The 22,175-nt window shown below is 25.0% G+C and overlaps 2 protein-coding genes and 1 long non-coding RNA gene across 4 annotated transcripts; 1 reads left to right on the top strand and 2 right to left on the bottom strand.

Moving 5' to 3' along the window:
* Positions 1–383: 383 nt before the first annotated feature.
* Positions 384–1,577, bottom strand: LOC132928254 (uncharacterized). Its single transcript, XM_060992798.1, has 4 exons — positions 1,489–1,577; positions 1,346–1,403; positions 1,212–1,283; positions 384–726 (listed from the first exon to the last, which is right to left on the bottom strand). Exons 1-4 carry the CDS (start codon positions 1,528–1,530, stop codon positions 653–655), a joined length of 246 nt encoding a protein of 81 aa, XP_060848781.1. The 5' UTR covers positions 1,531–1,577; the 3' UTR covers positions 384–652.
* Positions 976–8,347, top strand: LOC132928256 (uncharacterized). 2 transcript variants are annotated; one of them, XR_009662010.1, is made up of 3 exons: positions 976–1,640; positions 1,708–1,797; positions 5,216–8,347. It is a non-coding gene; the product is annotated as an uncharacterized LOC132928256 (long non-coding RNA). The 2 variants fall into 2 exon arrangements; XR_009662009.1 differs by having other exon boundaries at positions 976–1,606.
* A 425-nt stretch (positions 8,348–8,772) lies between these two features.
* On the bottom strand, positions 8,773–11,351 carry LOC132930050 (uncharacterized). The gene is made up of 2 exons (XM_060995705.1): positions 11,158–11,351; positions 8,773–9,567 (listed from the first exon to the last, which is right to left on the bottom strand). The coding sequence occupies exons 1-2, from the start codon at positions 11,349–11,351 to the stop codon at positions 9,255–9,257; spliced, it is 507 nt and encodes a 168-aa protein (XP_060851688.1). The 3' UTR covers positions 8,773–9,254.
* Positions 11,352–22,175: the final 10,824 nt, after the last annotated feature.

The following is a 22,175-nucleotide window of genomic DNA, read 5'->3' on the forward strand; positions in this document are numbered from 1 at the left end:
AAACATTGTTAAAGAGTGTTTAATTTTTTTATTTTTCAAATAATACAGACTTTATTTTATTATAACTTTTACATTTATATGATGTGTAATACCGATATGTTTATATTATATTATGTTTGTACAAGTGAGTGTATGTGTATGTTTGTATATTTGCATTTATGTTTATGTGTTTAATATAATGTAAAGCTTAAAATATTTTTTTGTTTTTTTCACGGTACAGGGTGTGGATATTTTTGAAGGTTTTGTTTAATGGATGGTTTGTTGCCAATTTAATTTTTTTTTTTTAAAAAACCAATTTGTGAATGAGAACAAAACAATTAACTTTTATTTTTTAATATTTTTGTGAGTTACTCACCTTTTTAATGAATCACCAATGTCCTTGTAGCATTTAAATAGACATTCAAATTTGGATAATTATATTTCTTAGTTTGTCTAAATTGGTATTTGTATACAAATGTAAATATGTAATGTCATATTTTCATTAAAAAGCCTAAAATAATAGTATATTTATTTCATAAACTAGTTATTAAGTTTTTAAATAGTTAAAAAGAAAAAAATATTCACAGATTTATTTGTATAAATAATCAAAATGTAAATAAATTAATTGTGTGTGTAATATAATTAGATTTAAATACTGAATTTGTTATTTTTTTCACATTACATTGTTCTCACTTTCCGATGAGCTAGACTCACTGCAACTTGTATCTGTACTAGATTTCTCATCCACTATAAATTACAATAAAAATATAAAATATTTAATATATTTATTATATTTTAAAAATTATAACAGTAGAATGCATTGTCTATTTCTTACTCAGCACATCTGCACATATTGTAAACAACCAATTGAACTTTGATTACGTAACCAAAATCTTTAGATCAACATTTATTTTATAAAAATAATTAAAAAGAACAAATGCATATCTATATACAAGCTTTTTTTTATGTATACGATTTTTAAAAAGTTACTAAATTTAAAAATTATAAATAACTGTGGCGGAAAGCATAAATATTATTATTACTAATAATTTTTTTTATAATAAATTATGATGGCACATTTTCCCCTAAATTGTATTGTTAATAGTTACTGTATAACACCTTTATATGAAAAGTGATTAGATTTTATGCTGTGTGTTAGATGGCAATTTACTGTTGTGCACTTTGAATATTTATAAATATTTTTAACAGAGGTATAATGCAGAGTTACTCACTCATGTTTATTTTTTTTGTAAGTAGTTCGTGAAATGTCATCATTGTCTCATTTGTCTGTTCATAACTCAAAACTATAAACAAATAATGTAAAACAACATCCAAATATGTAAATTTATACAGTTTAATATTTTACTTGTATTGCAGTAATTCAATGCAGTACTATAATTCTTAACCATCAATGCACTATGCATCTGTAATATTATAAGTTCTACTATTATATTGTTTTAATTGTTGATAGTGTCTTTATTATTATTATTATTATTAGGTATTAATTACTTTTATGAAGAAATCCACTGGTGCTCTATTGGGTTCAGACATTTTTAGTTTGAGTAATGTTTATGCATTTATAGTTTTGTGGTTTCTATAGAAACAAATAACCTCATAAAGTTTTGAAGTTAGTTCCGCCCTTTTATCTTCTTATTATTTAAGTATTTATTTAATATTAATATTATTTATATTAGTACATTATAAGTTTTTAATTAACATACATTTTAGGGTTTTATCAGAATATTACAGGATATCATGATTAGTTATGGACTCAGGACTGTGCCAAAAAGATATCAGTACTTAATGACGATACAAATGGTATGAACAAGTTTATTTATACAAATAACAATTAGTAATCTCTGTTTATAACATTAAAAACAAATAACTATATTGAATGATATCGATGCTGAAGACATTATTTAAAAAAAAAAAAAGTAGATAATCTATTAAATAAAATAATATGTTATTTTTTTTTTTAACTAATATTATATTCTGTTTTTATTATTATATTATCATATAATATTGATAATTGTAATTTTCTATGAACTCCTCCCCACCCCTGATTTTTGTTTTGTGTACGTACCTGTCATAATGTAATGGGAGCATAGAATTTAAATTGCATTCACCCTTCGATTCATACTCATACAATGCGTTCAGTAGAAATAATTTTTTCTTATTAACTTTAAAATTAGAATAAATTAACCTAATATTCTCTAACTTAAATTGTTAAAAATATTAGTGTAACTATTAAACTTTAAGTGATCAGAGGGTGCGGACGCACCCCAACTCGTTCGTTTAAGGGACCCGAAGTATTATAATGTTTTCTTTTTAATAATTTATAATAAATTATTATACTTATTATTAATTTGTTTTTATAATAGTTCAAAATTACTATACAATTTTGAACTAATAAAATATACAATAATATTTTTTAAAAATGCATAAAATAATTTTAGTAAAATTATAACCCCCACTAACAGATCTGAATATAATACCTATAATACCTCGATGATAGTGGGCCGTTATAATTTTCACTCTTGGATCTAAATTTTGAAATTACACCACTACTAAAAACATTATCTGTTATCTCTTAACGGTTTTTTACGATATTTTGATTTTTAAACCAGTTATGCGTTATGCGTATGTAAAATACTAAAATATAAAAACATTCATAACTCACTTAACAATTAAGATATCGTAAAAAACCGACGAAAAATAACAGATAATATTTTTATCTTTAAGTTTGATAATAGATCACATCAATTCACTCTAATATTAAAGCTAGGTAGACACAAAATTGGTTCTACTGAACGCAAATTTGCTATGTTATACGTAAGACGGAGTTAACAAAAGCATTCTCTAATCTAATTAATCTAATTATTAAACTAGCATTGATCAAATAAGCATCTAAATTATTTTTCGAGTACCTACGATGATTTGAAATATTTTTTTTAACTTTATTATAAAAATATGTACTAAATTCTGCACTGAAATAAACTGCATAACTATTCATCAATACATCCTTTACAATAGTTTTTTCAGAAACACGATGGCAGACAATTGGCAGTAAAAGTTTTGCGTAACATTTTAAATTTCTATAGATTGATAATTGAATACAAATAAGTATATATATTATATGTCACCTATGTCGGTTACAATAGTATACTTGTTTTCAGTATAAATTCTTAATTATTTTTGGACAAATCGAGTTTCAATCAAAAATTTTTTTGCGTTTAACCGGCCCAAATTCTCGTTTGAATTTTGATTTTGAAAAATGAAAAATTTTTAGAAAAATTATCCATTTAATAATTTACTGTAAAAAAGTCAAAAGAGGATGGGTTATCATTTTAAAAACAGAAGTTTGCATCTCATAAGGATTCTTGACCTCATTATTGAAAAAGAAAAAAGGCGGTGAGCATGTTTGACGAATTATTCAATAAAAGAATAAAAGAATATACGTATGCTCGTTAATATCTACTAACCTACAGATAGATCATAGGTAAATAAAAAATACGTTCTAAAATTGATACAAAAACTAATAATTTGCAATACTTTGATAAATTTGATTATTTATTATTTTGTTTTCAGAATTTTGTTATGATTAATATTTACTTTTTAGGTATAAAATATAGTATATTAAAAGGGTGAATGTAGTTATTCCTACACTGCATACATTATTATTTATAATTATTTAATAATTATAAATAAAATATTCTACAATTTATATCATATCCGTTTATTTTTTTTTTGTGTCGAATACTCGAGCTCACATTCGTAGGTACTTTTTTCTTCCGTGTAGGAACTAACATATACATACCCTTTTTATATACTTTATATACCATGTAGAAATTTGCCTATCTCATTTATATATTCGTATTGGAACTTACAATTCTCCTATTAAATAAAGCGTATTGCGTTTGGTCGAATAATCTTTTTACTCACATAACAAAAGCAATGTGTTTGAGCGAGTTCCTTAAATAGTGTATGAGCGACTTTCTTATAATGTGTTTGAGCGAATATGATACGTCCAATTTAATGTCCATTTATGGTGGATCTACCTCACTGGTACAATGCCATCGCCGATCTGCTAACAGATATCTTTTCGTACCTACGGGCTACGACCGTCGTCACTCGTCAATACTTAACAGAATATAAAACATAAAAGTTTAAAAATTATATCATTAAAATTACAAGGAATTTAATTTTAAAACAAAAACAAATACATTCCACCAAAAAACAATCCATTTTTAATCATACCCGTGAAATTCACGGAAAATCTCAAGTGCAGGCTAAGTCTGTCAAAATGAGAAGGAAAATACTGCCTTTAGCCTAGGCGTCTGGCGTAGTACCTAAATACATTAAAGCAATGGTGACCAACTTTGGCCCCCTGAACATTTATTTGGTCTATGATACCCATCATCACTTTTCTTTAAATTTACACACGAAACTTACTAATTATACTTTTCATACTTGCGATTTATTTGTATTCAGTGATTAGATTTGGTCCAAAAAATCTATACCATTACCAGTTCGGTGGTCATATATATATGTATATAATTAGTAGATTATAATAATGTACTATGCACATACATTGTAAACGATGATTCAGACGTAAACATTTTTTTTAGGTCAAGTACACTTTCTAAATGACGTTTTTATCCCCACATAAAATTGTATTTACTATAATAAAATAATATTAACTTATTTATATTTATAATACAAATATGTGTATAATAAAATAATATATACTAAGTGATTCACTAAGCATGCTCATCCCCTTTTTTTTACTTAATTGTGAATAATATTTATCTAAAAGTATGAAAAAAAAATTGAAATTATGAATGCTTTGTGATAAGATGTATACAAATACATGTGTACATGTATATTAACAAAAACACTAGAAAGTGATTTTTTTCTAAAATTTATTTTAGCCTCTCACCACTATTTTTTTAATAAATTAATACATGAATTATTGGCTGAAATCAGTAAAATCATACCTATACATTTTTTTTATTGTACTGCCTATCTAGTATCTACACTTCTATCTTAAATTCTTAAAATAACTTTTAAGTTTAAGACATTTTCTTAAAGTATACTGTAATAAGTAACCTATACATAAAAGGTTTTCAAATGCATAGAAAACTTAAGAATAATAAATAATAAAATAATAAGTTAATAGAAGTCTACCGTTTATTTTTAATAAAATTGATTTTAACATAATTTTATTTTGTTTTAGGTCCAACAAGATCTAATTTTTTTAGCAGAAATCACCTTAAAGTTGAAGATAATTGTCAGATAAAAAAAAAACATAATTGCATAAAACCGATATAGGGATATCGACGTCTAGAACATTATTCGTCTCAATTCAACATACTTTCTACATTCCCTAAATATAATTAAAATAAAAGTTAAAGCCATTAAATATTTAGATATAGTTTATAAGTTATAAATCACTTATAACCTACCTATAGCTAACAGCTAATCTATAGCTAATAAATATAATTTATAATAATATTATTTTAGTACTTAGTGAGTAGTTTGGTAAATAGTATAACTAGTATAAGTATTAAAAAAGCAGAACCGCGCGCAATTCGCAAAGGTAATTTAAGTAAGAGACATACCAATAAGGTGGGTACCATATATTATATTTATAATATAGTCTATAGTATAGACTCTATAGCAGGTTAGGTTAGGTTCTGTAATCATATTAGTATACTAATTGGATATTATTTTATACGTAATATAATAATTGCATGCTTTCATGTTTTACGTTAATTTATACGATTTATTAATTGACATAAAATAAATAATATTATTGTTTACTCAATATTATATTTACCGGTTTATGTCGTAATAATACCTATTTGTTCATTTATAATAGCTATTTTTAAACTAAACAATTCTTTATTCTGCAGTTCTTCATTCCTATTTTTGAATCATATATTGTATCTAACTATTTTTTAATTAGTTAATTAAGCAAAAACATTCCACAGACCGTGTGGCTTGCCAAAAACACATGCTCATCTAAACAACGTAAATACAAGCTAAAAACCGTATTCTTAGATCTTTAATTTGAAGTAGATGCATAAAATGTTAAATAATAATTTAATAACAGACATTTTTCGTAGATGGTTAAATAATTAATATGATGGATTAATGTTATATTATTTATTATTAAAAACTAATTTAAAAACTATTATGTGGAAATGAACACCAATAATTTACAAGAATTTCCATAGAAATTTGTTTTCTAATGTATTAATTTTAAAATAATAATAGAATAATAGATAATAATATAATTTATTTATCTGTAGTAATACCTAGTATGTATGAATATTAAATAGTTTTTCATTTTGAGAAGAAGCTGTAGAACGACACACGTTACATGTACCTATATTTATTTAAATTAATAATGTTTTTTTAGTTAACACGTCATAAATGACCTAACTTAACACTTTCATAGCAATAAAATGATTTAATTTTCAACTTTGAAGGTAGTTTTTAATAAAAATTTAATCTAGTTGGCACTTAGTACCTTACAAAAGATCAAAAGTAAAAATTTTCAGTATTTTTAAAATAATCGAAAAATAAAACAAGGAAAAACGGAAATTTTTACACAAACCTAGTTTTTGACAAAATCGATTTTGTTACTCACAAACAAATAAACGTAATTAATGATTTTCTAGATGTTTTTTTGTATTCAAAATGTTATTTCGAGAACTTGAAATTTTTAACGTTTATTATTATATTTTATAGTTATATTAAATTACTACTTTATATATTATTGTCAATCGATTGTGATTGTCCCTCCCGGTTGATAATCCTTTCGGTATTTTGGTTCTTGCGGTAGATTGACCCAACAGAAGGCTAAAACTACACTGAATACCTAACTACACTTTACAGCGAGCCTACAGCTTACAGATTACCTATACTAATTTTCTTTTTTTAATAATGAGAAAAACTATAAAAAAAATACCAAAAAGCGGTAATATTTACGCAACACCTGCAATTTTTATTTTTTATTTTGTAATGCATAAAGGATTAAAGCAATGGCGTAGCTATGTTGGGAGCCAGTGGATCATGCCCCCCCCCCATCGGCTGTATAAACTTAATATAAAAATGAACTGTTATTGTTAATTGTTGATTATGTTTTTTTAGTATTTTGGGTTTCCTCCCATCTTAAAATCCTGGCTACGCCACTAGATAGTAGATTAAAGGAATAACCATAGGACCGAGTATACATTATCATATTTAATTTAACCAATAGTTTGGCATTTAAATTGTTACTCATTTAAATTTCTTTAAACGTTTCTTAGAGTAATAATAATAATAATCAATAATATTATTAATTGTATGTACTGTGTGTTAGTTTAGAATAATACAATTTAATGGTTTCATAACAACATAAAAACTGTAAATAATTTAAAATGTGATATAGTAGGTACTTACATATTATTTATTAATATTTGCTAGGTATAATATCTGTACCTATATTGTTTTTACGCAGGAATGTTTAATCTACTTATTTAAGATAAACTTTATCTCTATTTAATATTTAATATCTAATATTTGTTATGTATATTATATTATTATGTTAACATTATGTTTTCACTGTTTTACATAATTTTTTTAAATATTTATCACGCAATTATCAATATATATATTTACAAAGTTGTACCATAGACGCATAGGCGTAAACTGGGGGGTTCGCAAAGAGGGCCATTGCCTCTCTAGAACAGATTAGGAGTAAGTAATATAATAATAATCAATAATATATTTATATGTGATTATATATATGCCCCCCTAATAAATTTCCAAGTTACGCTCATGCAACATAGACAGAACATAATAATGTAGGTACCTATAAAATATATATACATAAGGTATTAACGTATAAAGGGGATTACACACTAGGCGATTCGAACGCGCGTGTCCGCATTTTTAAAACGTCGCGATTTTAAATCGCACTCCTTACACATTAGACGCGTATCAACGCGTTCGTCGCGTTTTAAAACCGCGCCGCGCTTTCACACTGGACGATTTGTGTGCGTTTTTCAAAAATAAAAAGCGCGCCAAATGTTATTTGAACCATTAAATTCTTTGTACTTTGTCGTATACTAGGTTAGTACTGCTGTTACCGCCCGTTGTGGATGACTGCTGTTCAATTCGTACTCAACTTAAAAATTAATTTTATTTCGTTTCGTCTATTTTATTTTTTAATATGGAAGAATTTGATGTTATTGAAGTCGCATGCATTATATGATGAACATGAAGTCAGCAAGAAACAAAAAAGAGACAAAATTAAAAGACGACATTGGATCTATCCTTTAAATTTAAAAAGACCAGAAAATGGTCAGTTCCAGGTGACATTTATGACCCTTCGTAGTTATCCAGAAGAATTCATAAAATATTATCGAATGTCGATAACATCATTTGATGAGCTGGTAAGTAGATATAAGATTTACATATTATTTCATAAAACAATGTATAATGTTTTTTAGTATAAAACTGTGAAATGTAAATAATTATACAGCTTTTAATATTATAATTATAATATAACATAGTATATTTCGGTTTTTCTTATTTTTTTATTTGTTTTTTTCTATAAACAAATATATGATTTATGATAGGTAATATTACACAAAATAATAATTAATTTTATTTAAATTTATTAAGATATCACTGGTTAGACCAAAATTGTCAAAACAGCACACTGGTTTGCGTATGCCAATATCACCGGAAGAACGTCTGACAGTGACACTGAGGTAGGTATTTCAAAAATAAAAATAAAAATGTAGAAATTAGTATTTATTTAATTTATTAATTACAATGTTTATACAAATCATGGTGTATTATTGAAATTATTGTATGGAGAACTAGGCGGAGGGTAATTGTTTGTATAGCGATGGGCATGATGTGTCTCCTACACAAGTGTAGAAACATTTTGAGTAACAGGACTACAGGAGAAGACATGTGTGAAAAATGGTCATAATGGTAATTTTGTTTATTAGTTGAATTAATTGCAGGAGAAGAAAATTGCGAAAAGTTACTGGATTCAATAGATTCATCATGTAAAATTGGCGGAGTAGTAATAGTAGAATTTATTATAGCTGTAGGCACGTTTTGTGAATCGTTGGTATGGTAATATCCAGGCCATGAAAAATGTTGCTGAGAAAAGTATGAGTTGGGTTGATTAATTGGTGTATAAACTATAAGGATAGAAATGAGGGATAACAGATGTGTTATGTTTAACTAGTTGAATAGCATTTAAAAACTCAATATACACCATTGATTTTTGGTCTTCGGTTAACAACTTGATTTGAGGGAGTAAGGACAGTAAAAAATATTTTTCCGGGTCTTCTGGTGTCTGTTTCCTGTTTTCTAATATTTTCAACAACGAGGATCCAAAATTTGATGGAGGAGTCGTCATCAGGGTTTTTTTTTTTGGGCTGTTGATTCTCCACATCGATGTCGTCCATTATTTCTTCAACACTTATATTTTTTCCTACAATTAAACCCACGTCTTCGGTTTCTCCTTCCTGTTCATCAGATGCCTCGTCAACACTCTGTCCTACATTACTTTCGGTCCTACGAATAAAATAGCTTTATATTATTTATCGATTATTTACATCGATTACATTTGATGATATATGACAGTTATATCGTTCTATAGATATTATTATTATATTATTACTAGGGAACGGATTTGAATGCAAATTACATTTTAAATAATTTTAAAAGAATTTTTTAGTGCATTTTTAAAAAAAAATTCTGTTATTAGTCATTAATTCGTATTTTTTTTTGTTTTTTAGAGCATTTAAATCCGTCCCCTAATTAATACAAGAGGTAAATCTAAAATTATTTTTAATTATTAAAATAATATAACCCGATTTTGTTTTTTTTTGATTTTTCTAAATTTTTTTTTTTTTGAAATGTCAGTAAACAAAATTTGGATCCCTCAAAGAACTTGAAAAGTTAATATAAGGTTTCTTATAGGTTGTTCTTATACAGTTAAAAAAAAATCAAAACCGTTAGTCACAATTATTTTTTTTATGAGCGTTTCATGTTCAAATTTTTACGAAAAAAGAAACTTAAAACTTGAAACATACACTAGTATTGTTTAATTATTTTGTTTTTAAGTAAAATCTGGAAAATGTAATATAAGATTCTTTATAACTTATAACTCGTTATAATTAGACTATAAATAGCCTTAAAATAAGCGAAATATTTTGAAAATTAAATTATGTAAAGGAAATGCCAATCTAATTAACTGGTGAAATTTTTATGTAGGTACTTACGACTTTTACTTTTTGAATAATAATAAATATTTATTTATCGTTTTGAGTATAAATCGTTATTGTTACGCGATTTAGTAAAAAATCAAAAATTTCAGTTGTCTATAAATAGCTAAAAAAAGCCAGAATATTTTAAAATTTAACCGTGTATAAACAATGACTATATAAACATAAAAATTAAAATAATAATTTGATGAAGATTACAAGTATTTAGTATTTACGATTATTAGTTTTTGAATTTGAATTTATAATTTATAATAAACATACAAATTAATAATATAGGTACATTTAATACTAGGGAGGTCCTTTTTTTAATCTTCGAAATTGTTGATATAGGAATCCCTTACTTTTTTCATTGTTATAAGAAAATATATAGAACTTAAATTTTCAATAAAAAGTATACGTATAATATTTGTTGTAAGTCTATTATTTTCGAAGAAAAATAATAAAGTATAACATTTTTAAATTTTTTTAACAAATTAATAATTTGTAGTTATTTAAATATATTTGGCGAACGGTTTGAAATAATATGAAAAAATATTTTGTATAAAAATTATGTAAAACTATATTTCTTAACAAAAAAATTATAATATATAAAATGTTCATTGAATCCTTCATTGAATTGTTTGAGTCAGATTTTTTAAATAATATAAATAATATGTTTAAAAACCGGCAATTTTCCATTAAATACATAAAACAAATATGGTTATATGCTAATAATTACTAAATTAAAACATATTTTAATAAAATGGATACACTTAATATACATCAAACAAATTATTATTAACTATTTATATATATTTGAACAATCTTATATTTAAAATCAAAATAGTATTTTAAAATTATTTACTAAATACACACATAATTTTCTGAAATTACTTACATTCGATTTTGCATAGTTGGTGTTAAAAATCCTAATATATTTGCATATATATAAGGAGTTGATTTTTTAGATGCTTGTCCAGATTTTGTAATGTATTTACGGCGGAAACTATCTCGAAATGATTTCCATTTCTTTTGGAGTTCAAAGACTTTAAAAATGTAAATTAATATAACATTACCGAACGCGCGTCTCATTTATGTGTGTGAATACACCCATATAAAACTATACGTTTAATTTGAAAGATTAATCGCGACGTTTTAAAAACGCGGACGCGCGCGTTCGAATCGCCTAGATGACGCCTAGTGTGTAATTCCCTTAAGGATTACCATAAACTTTATACTCTGATAAATATAATAAAGTCTATTTGATTTGTCTTTCAAAATAATCATAAATAAAACGTATAAGATGTTGGATTTTATTAATAGATATACTAAGGACTTTAGAAATCCTTAAATGTGTATACCTATATAGTTAGATATAATCTAGAATATGGCTCTTTAATACGGTCTAATAATTATTCTACTTACTATTAAATAATCTTAATAATATCCAATGTAAATTTCTGAAAATAGTTGCCTATATATGTTACTCATTGTGCTATTTCTTGAGACTCTTTCCTTTTGGTTCAAGACTCTATGGGTATTGATTCTCTTACTATCAGGCGTGATTTAATTGATATTATGTTTGTTTATGATATTTTAAATAACTATATAAATTTTCCAACTATTTAATTTTAATTGGATTTAGAATACCTAGTAGAATTATACGAAATTCTGATTTGTTCCATATACCTAAATTTAATACAAATTGTGGTAAGAATTCATTTTTCACAAGAGCCCTTCTTAACGCCAATAAAATTTCCCGTCTTGGATTTTTTTGTTCTGTCTCGTCATGTCTTTAAAGCTAAAACATTGTTATTTTTAAAACATAGCCTAATTAATTTTATATTTTTGTTTTATAGATATATTTTATTTTTTGTCTTTCTAGTTAGTTTTATTTGTATTATTATCACTTTGTCTATTAGTTTCATTTTCATATGTACCAATTATTATGTAATGTTTGTTTTTTCTTGTTTAAGTGTTTATGCCCGTATATTATTATAAATAAATAAATAAAAATAAATAATACTTATAATACCCGACTACCCGTATATTATTATTTTAATCAAACTTTAAGCAACTTTTAAGTTAATAATATAATAATACGCGTACTTTTCTATGATATTATAATATTTAATAACGTAATATGCCTGTGCGATGTTTTTATCAAAAATTAGTTCAACACTTAAATTTACTATATTACATTATTATCAATAGAAAAATAAATTATTAGTTAATATGTAATAAAAAGATACATATAGGTACCTACAAATATATTATAAAATACTTAAATATCATAATAAATAAACGTCGTTGACACACCATCCCCGTTCAGAAACCTTATTTTTTGTTCAATTATTTAATTGAATTCAAATGTAACTACTGAACTTTGTACAGTTGAGTAAATTTAACCCATCCATACTTAAGCGCAATTTGAGTTTTTCGATGGATAGGGATAATGAACTTTTTTTAAGTAAAGAACTCCTATTACCTGCAATAATAAGACTTATATTCAATAAGCATAATACATTGAATTAAACGTATTTGGGCTCTCGCTTCTCTATAATCTATAAAGGAGAATTTTAAGCTGCTCAGAGGCAGGGCTTCTCCCTCTATATAGTCACTTAATATATTGCACCTATACTTCTATTACAATTATAAATAATAATATATCTACTATTATCATAATTAAGTACTACTATACAGCTAACCAAATCCATCTTTTTTTTAAATTAATTTTAATTTTAATTATAATATAATAATACACCGTACGCGCCGAACTTGGTGGGTGACTAAGACAATGAATATAATAAAAAAGTACGCACGTCGATAAAGATGCATCAATCAATAAATAATATAATGATATAAAATTAGATAGCATTAAGTGGTTGGTGATAAACTGATAACGCAACTAGACAATATGTACAATGTAAGATATTGAATACAAAATTTTGTAAAATACTAAAATCACTACAGTATATTATAATACCATATTTTTTTTATAATTATAGGACATTTCAGCAACAAATGAATATCTTTTTAAAGAAAATAAAAACTAGACATAATATTGTGGGTGAAACCACAATATGAATAATTATTTTACTTTTTGTAATTACATACCTAGAAATTAAACGACCAGAATTTAATCAACTGATACACGCAAGGCGCAAAATGTGATACTAGCCATACAATATCTTTATAATACGGAACGCAAATCGCAACACTACAACACTGGCTAAAATATTGGAGCTAAATAGACATAATTTTAGTCAACAATAATATGGAGGAAAATGGAAACCAAACTTTTTTTTTGGATGAAAGCAGTATCTCGTTTTTGGAGGAAAATGGCTATGGCCAATTATATTATGTAGGTACTAGGTAAGCACTAAGCAATAAAAAATATATGACCATGTAACATATTCAATCATTTTATGGTTCCGTTAAACAAGACTTCCATCAAAATATCAACACATGCATAGTAAAAATAAATATAAACAACAACAACAACAAAAAGTAATAAATACAATGTTGGTAGATGATAATACAATGCCAGTAGGTAGTAGATCGTGTAACTATTTTTTACCTATTTTCAATATTTTACATAATATTATAAAACTATAATCAACTAACTGGATAAAATCCTTCTTTAAAAAAAAATATTTATGCGTAGGTGCCTCTTTTAATTATATCATTATTTATATCCCAATCAATAAAATATTTTAATATTATTCAAGTGTAGGTACACACATTTCTTTTTTCTAATTTGAGTTTTACATTCTCCGTCTAATTTTTTTTCAATTTAAGAACTAACTATAAAAATATACACTAATTGACATACCTTTTAATCAAATTATACAATGTATGTTGTTAAAAAAACGTAGCTACACTGATAATAAATAATAATATGGTTTTAATGAAACGGAGTTAATTTCATTAAAATCTGTTTTGGCACATTACTTACGTATTATTTATCTTATTTTTAGTGGCATACCTAAATTGATAACATCTATTCATACTGTGAATAGTAACACTATATAGTAACATTATAATAATTAGTATATTATAGTATAGATAACTATGTGATTTGTTTTTGACAAAAAAATGTTGTTTATACATATGTCAGTCCTTTACGAGCCTATAATTATTATTATATATTATACTGATATTAGAAATAATATTAAACAATACAATTACAAATTTTACTTTGGTACCCACCTAATTTATTTTCAATAGAAAATAAAGACTTAATTCTTTTGTTTTGTATCTAATTAATAATTATAATACATTATACAATTTTGTAGACGATTATAAAGAATTGGATGTATTGGACCGACACTTCAATAGTATAATTCCGTTTCTCCGCTCGCTCGAGAGACATCCACTTATTAGTTTTTGTACAGCCACGCTGCAAGGATGCAAATGCCGTCCGATACTTGATTGTTAATAGCCAATACATACCTACTCGATACTCATGACTTCAAGAGTCAAGAGTTAGTCTATTGAATAGTCGTGCTATTGCACGCAATAACTATATACATCGATACATTTGGAAAAAATTAGTAAAAATATTAAATGACTACAAAAAACCTCCAACTTTTTTTTTTTTTTTAAACTTAATGTTGTAATATCATTATGTTATAATTGTTACAGTGCAATTTAATTGCGTTAAATAAATCGAAAATATTATAGATACATCATACATATACCTACTTAGTAGAGATACTGTATTTGTATACTGTAACTATTTATTCAACGAAAACATTTATTCTTTTTATGTTAACTTCACAATTATTTGATTGTAAAAACCTTTTAGCTGAGAAAATAATTAAAGTATTAAGTATACCTAATATAGAATTAAATACAATATAATATCACAATTCATAACTTTATAATTTGATAAGTGTTTTTTACACAGATCCAACGAGAAGGATTTTTGTTGTACCTAATTAAGATAAAAAAGGGTGAGCAATGAGCATGTTTGGTGAATCACTCTGTATATAGCCCAGTAGCCTTGGTTATAATCTCACCGGTCATGACTAACAAGTAACATCTACTTAAACTACATTTTTTTCACGATCAAAATACAAATTAAATTTACTTTATTAATTAAAATATATATAAAAATTAAAACATGTTTATCAGTATTTTAAATAATCTAATTTTCCGAATATAAAAACATAGACCCAACCAGTTAGGTCGTATTTTTTATAATATAATTTATGTACCTAAAATATAGACATATGTTAAATGTTAATATGACCGTATAGTCCATAATTATAAATATTTCATTACAAAACGAATGTGATTCTACTCAAAAAAAATTTAACACAATTATTGGTGATTTTGCTTAAACCTCGATATAACCAATATATTGTATATGTAACCATTGACTGCTAAATAAAAATTTCTTATTATACATATCTATTATACATTTAGGTATACAAGGTAATCAGGCATATACTTATCTCAGTATTTTTCCTTCAATAATGAATTTATTCAAAATCTGAATTTTGAAAATGTTTAATATAACTACCTAGGTACTTAATAAATATTAAAAATACATAAACATGACTTTGTTTAAAACATTTAAAGTTTAAATTTTAATAACATTTGTCAAACCATGAAAATTTGGAAATAATTTTGAACTTAAATATTTATAGAATATTAAATTGCTATAGATAAGACTTGAAATTGTATTACAAGGTTTCTCATAAATATTCTATTCTAATACCAAAAAAATATATTAGTAGAATTTTTTTAAATTTTTTTAGAACCTTAAAACATTTAACATATTTATATATTATATTTAATATCAAAATGATATTTCAATACATTTACAATTATTTTAAGCCATTACACATTAACACCACGAACCTGAACACATTTTACATTTATCTAAGGCGATGGTTCTTAATGGAGGCGATTCGCTCCCTTGGGAGAATTTCGGTCTCTCCGGAGGGCGATAATTTTGAAGGGGGCGTTGGGGGGGGGCGGTGAGCTTTTTCAAACTAGGAGATTAAAAATAATACAACTTTTCAATATTATATAACAGCACTACAAAAAATTGAACGTGAAATCAGAATAGTTGTAATTTAATACGCTATACAATGTCATACGGCATGTTATCTAATCGAATTTCACGTGTCAATAGGAAACGTCTTGTTTATAATAGTGAATGAATAACTGATGAATAAATAAATAAACATATATATATTTATAGGAAGAAAATTTGATTTTGCATGAGGGGGCGTTAGCAGTTAGTTATTACGATAAAGGGGCGCTGAACCAAAAAAGGTTAAGAACCACTGATCTAAGGTAACTAAGGTAAGTCGGTATATTAACTAAAAAGTTAATAATAATAATGTATGATATAAATATAGGTAGCTTAAATTACTTCTATAATATTAATAATTAAATATTAATTATAAAATAAATACAATGTTTTCGGCAAAAATTAATTCTGCTTACATTACTTTTAATATATTAAATTAGTAAAATAAATTACTAATTTACTATATATAATATAAAAATTAAAAATATAAATATATTAGGTAATACTATAAAATATACTTAGTAATATAGACAATTTGCACTCAGAATAATGTTTTATATGTAATAATTGATTATTGAATTTAAATTTAATTCATACATTACGGTGACTTACTCAATAGTCAATAAAAAGGTTTATACACTCCTAAACTTTACAACAAAGTGGCTAGGTACCTACTTTTTCCCTTTTTTCAACCTTAACATTAATAATTTTGTATTTGTACGTCAATTTTTTACAGTTTAAAGTAGATACTTATGAAGGTTAAACGATTAATTAATATGCCAAGGGCTATGTTTTAAAACTTGATTTTTGCAAAAAATTGAATTTTAAAATTTGCTATTATAATTAGTAAATGTTTTTTTTTATGACTCGTCTATTAAAAGATTTAAAATTATAAATAAATACTAAATAATAATATTTAAAATAAATCACGAACCGTCATTTTTGCATGTACTACTACATTCCGCTCCCCTAATCTTTAAATACTTATAACTAATAAAAACTATTTGTCCAAATTTCGATTTTCATGTATCGAAATACTCCAGAAATTATTCTTTTTCGACTATAAATTATATAAGAGAAATATTTTCAAAAATGTTAAAGTTTTTGAAATCATAAGTAGTTAAAGTAGTTTATGACAATAAAAGAATCAACTGATATATTTATATGAGTATTTTAAGAGTCATTATGTCAATATAGAATATTCCACTGCACTCGTAATTATTCTTGAAATTATCTTACTAATTATATAGCTATTATTTTTATCGTTAACATTTATTAGTACCAATATGACTAGTAATATAGTCCAAAAGACACATCAAAATTACAATAATATATTTATTATATTCACTTTGAGATAAAATAAAAATGTTATACCTACATCATAAATAGTAATATAAACATAACTATTATTATTTAATAATTTTATTGGGTGTAATATATATATATGTAGGTATGTATGTTTATATTTGTATATATACATATACCAAGATTGCTTTAAAAAAATACATTGAGATGATGCTTAAATACTATAGTTAGATTTATTTAATGAGACCAAAGTAAAAATCTAACTAAATACTATATATCAACTCATATATTGTTTAGTATAATTAAACAACTAACAAGCAAAACGCATTACCTATTTATAGTTTAAAACTTTAAAATAATATAATTGATACCTACTTTATAATATGTACCAATGCGACAATCAATACAGACCGACAAACACAGATACGCACCATATAAGCATGTTTTGTCGTCATGTCGCTGTGAATTTGTCTAAATCTGTTATTGATACAATGTGAATATAAAAACAATATCTAACCATTCTAACCCACAATATTCGTATATGTTAATTTGTTTTCTGATGCCATATAGTGTGCCCACAGGGCCACAGCTAGCATACCTATTACCTATATATTTAACGATATTGCATATTCGAACTTTTTTATGTAGGTACCTATACATTTTTATTAAAAAATGCATTTAAAGATGCTTATTGGGTTGGTTAATAATTTAATAATACAACTATATATAGGTACCTATATTGATTAATAATAATATTGATAAATATTAAATAATATAAACAATGCTAATAATATTAATACTTTAAATGACAAAATAACACAATTACAATAACAATACATTTATTAAAATATTATTTTCTGTAAAGTGATTCTTCTGTGGAACAAAAAGTTTGTTTAAATTTATCTCGATTTTTGAACGCATGTTTGTGTGCAAGGCCTCTTTTTTGAGAGATGATCTTGTAACTTAGACATTAGATCTGAGTCTTAAACTTTTAACAATTTAATTTGCATTTTGAAGTAATATTTTAATGCTTTAAGATGTCTTAAAGACTTTTTTTATACATAAGAATATTGTTTATTAGTTTATTGATAAAATAATAATAATAGTATCAATTCAGTGGCGGAATTTTTACGCATAACCAGTTTTCGACAAAATTTTTATTTTACTGTAACTCAAAAACGAATCATTGTAAATAATTTAAATTTTCACCAAATGTTTATATTAGTGTTATCTAGTTACGATTAAATTTTCAAAACATTTTGATTTTTTTAAGTTATTAATTATTAATAGATAATTGAAATTTTTGATAATTCTAAGTTTTTTTTTAAATGCCTATAAAAAAAATTTGGCATTCCAAAAATCTTTAAAATTTAATACAAGGCTTATTATAAGTTATACTTATCGTAGTAAAAAAAATCAAAAACGTTAGTCATAATTTTTGTTTATATAAGCGTTTAAAGTTCAAATGTTTACAAAATATGTCAAAACCGAGAAAATTTGCTAGGAATTTTGAATACCCAAACCCTCCCTCTGGCTACGCCACTGTCCATATTTGCACATTGCCAATTTTTCATTAGAGGGAATTGATTCCCTAAATAAATTATGTGTAGTCTGGTTAGTGATTTTGTTCTTGATTTTCAAAAATAAAACATTAAACTAAAATTTAGTCATACAAAAATATTTTAAAAAGTTGTCTTTGTTTTCTTCTATAATTGTTTACATAAAGTTGCTTATTCTCCTTCTATTTTTCTTTTTTTTTTAAATCTCGTGGACCCATATTAATTGTTTTTTTGTTTGTTTTTATAGCCATTTTAATTTCATAAACTTCCTAATCATCTAATAATAAATCAAATATATATAGCCATATTATCAGAAATGGAAAATTTTTTAAACATTGTAAAAAACATAACCTCTCTATAGCAAAAATGTACTATAAATGATTATTTCATAAATTATTTTATGGAGCCAAATTTAGTTGTACCTATATTGTAACATTCGTAACGTGTCTGAGATAGTTGGTCTATAATTTGAATTCATAGTGTCGTTCCTGTGTCATATGTCATGTAGTAACTGACGTATTGAATCGTACTAGTACTATTGTACATTTGTACTATAGTTTGAATCGAGCTTGATTATATAAACGTATATTATATTATAATTGTCAATTCCTAATATACTAAATAACTAAATTATATTATGAATATTATGATTTATCTACAAAATAATAACCCGCAGGCCGCAATAAAGATACGTCTTTTATTTCTTCATCAACACCCATGTAGATATAGCCAAATTTATTAAAAAAGATATTTGTTACTTCAACGAATTCGATATTTATTGAACTTTTTAAATACATGTTAATAAAAACTAAACATGTATTTAATGGGTTTGGTCAGGGATCGGCAACCTTTTGAGACAGCAGAGCCAAAAGTTACAATTTAAATAGGTATAATTTTCCAATTTTTAAAGAGCCACTAAAAAATGTTTATCTCAATATTTATTAATTTAGTATTAAATTTGCTTATTGCTTGTATATAATTGATTTTCGATTTAAAATAATCAATTTTATACACGAAATAATATTATTATCAATCATTTATCGCTAATATAGCTTATATTAATATAAAAATATGGGTTTCCTGTATGTAATTGTACACTTTTAATTTTAGTTGATACGATGGCCTGTGCAGCAGATATTTCATATTATTAAAAGCAACAAAAATATAATGTAAAATAATATATTTTTTTTTTATTTAACAAAATATATAGGTAGGTACTAGGTATATATTTTTTTGATAATAAAATAATTATTTTTGTGTATGGACCTAGAGTGCCGCAACTTAAGATCGAAAGAGCCGCATGCGAGTCGTAGGTTGCCGACCCCTGGATTAGGTAAATTATTTATTTTTTGATAGGTATAGATTATACTCTTAATCATGCATATAATATACACAACTATGCTTTATGCTTTATTAGTTATTTATAAATGTATAATATATTATATTTAGGTATAGACGTATGGTATAGATATGGTTAATTTATAAATATTAGCGCTATTATAAATATATATAATGAATAATGAAATAAATGTTTATACTTTATAATATTACATATTAAAACACAAAAAAATATTTATTTTAATTATATTATATTAACACGTTAGGTGCGTTATATTAATTTATGACATTGACATTTTTAAATTAATTATATAAATTATAGGTATACCTATAGGTACTTATAATTTAATTTTAATGGGCGTTGCCCATTTGAGCCAAATTTACCTGTGAAAAAATTTTACAATATCGACTTGTTATAATTCATATTTAAATTTTAAAGACAGGACATATTATACATTATAATATAGGTATTAATTTTTACAAAACTATAAATTTTAAGGTTACCTTTATTACCACGTAGACAGATTGAAAACAATGTATAGGTGATTATTACATGTCGATTATTATTCTTAAAAATGCGTATTACTGACTATGATTTGAAAAAAATTCATTTCCATTTTAATAGTTCATTTTTGTTCAAGGCTAAATCATAACATTTTGAACATCTCTAAATTTTTATTCAATATGGACTGGAATAGTAAGAATTTATTAGCAAAGATTAAGTATTTAGAAGAATGTTTTAAACTTTTATAGTTTCTTATTTTCATATACTTCTTAAAAAAGTCTGACCACTTCTCATAAAGAATTCTATATCATTCCAAGATTTATAAAAATAATAATACGAACGGTATAAGTAAATCGATTGTCTAGTAAGAATATATGGGTACGTCCTACTTTTAATTTATTCACGCAAAAATGCAAATTACAATTGTTCAATATATCTATACATACCTAGTTTGAATGTTTAAAACTAGTGAATAGTGACTATAGGTATAGATATTAGATATGTAGAATATAAATAATATACAATTGTATACCTACAGTATATTATTATGGTCTGAAACTATTACAAATACAAAATATTTTTCTCTGAAGTGCTACAAAAAACTAAACGAATATTTTTTAACTAGTCTGTTTTGTTTCTCTATCTAGTACGTAAAGTTAGTCTCTAAGAGTTAGGTATCTCGTACAGTCGGGCGGCCTCGGGCCTATCCGCCTATCTAACGGAACCTATACGAATAATAGCCAATAAGCGGTAGCTATAGTTATTAGTTAATAGTTGGTAAGTGCCAAGTGGCTAACTAAACTATAGTTGGTAACTATATTATATAATACTTGTCCTTGAGAATCCTTGATTGGAATTTCATTCACGTGCGAATGAGGTTCTGTTTGGAGGTTATGTGTTAAAAACTTATATTATTATATATATAATAATATAGGCACATTATAATATTATGTTACCTACGCTGACCTCGCTCAAGTCCGAGTGAAAGCTGGTGAAACGTCTATAAGAAACGAATACGCGGCAATTCGTTTTACAATATGTCGATATGTTAGGTATATATTATAATAACAGTATTATGTCGTAAAACTTGGATCGCGTATAAATATATGAGAATTAAAGAATATATATACAAGCAAGTTTGGGTAGGTAGAGGTATGTAA

Source organism: Rhopalosiphum padi, chromosome 4 (genome assembly GCF_020882245.1).
Source record: "Rhopalosiphum padi isolate XX-2018 chromosome 4, ASM2088224v1, whole genome shotgun sequence".
NCBI lineage: Eukaryota > Metazoa > Arthropoda > Insecta > Hemiptera > Aphididae > Rhopalosiphum > Rhopalosiphum padi.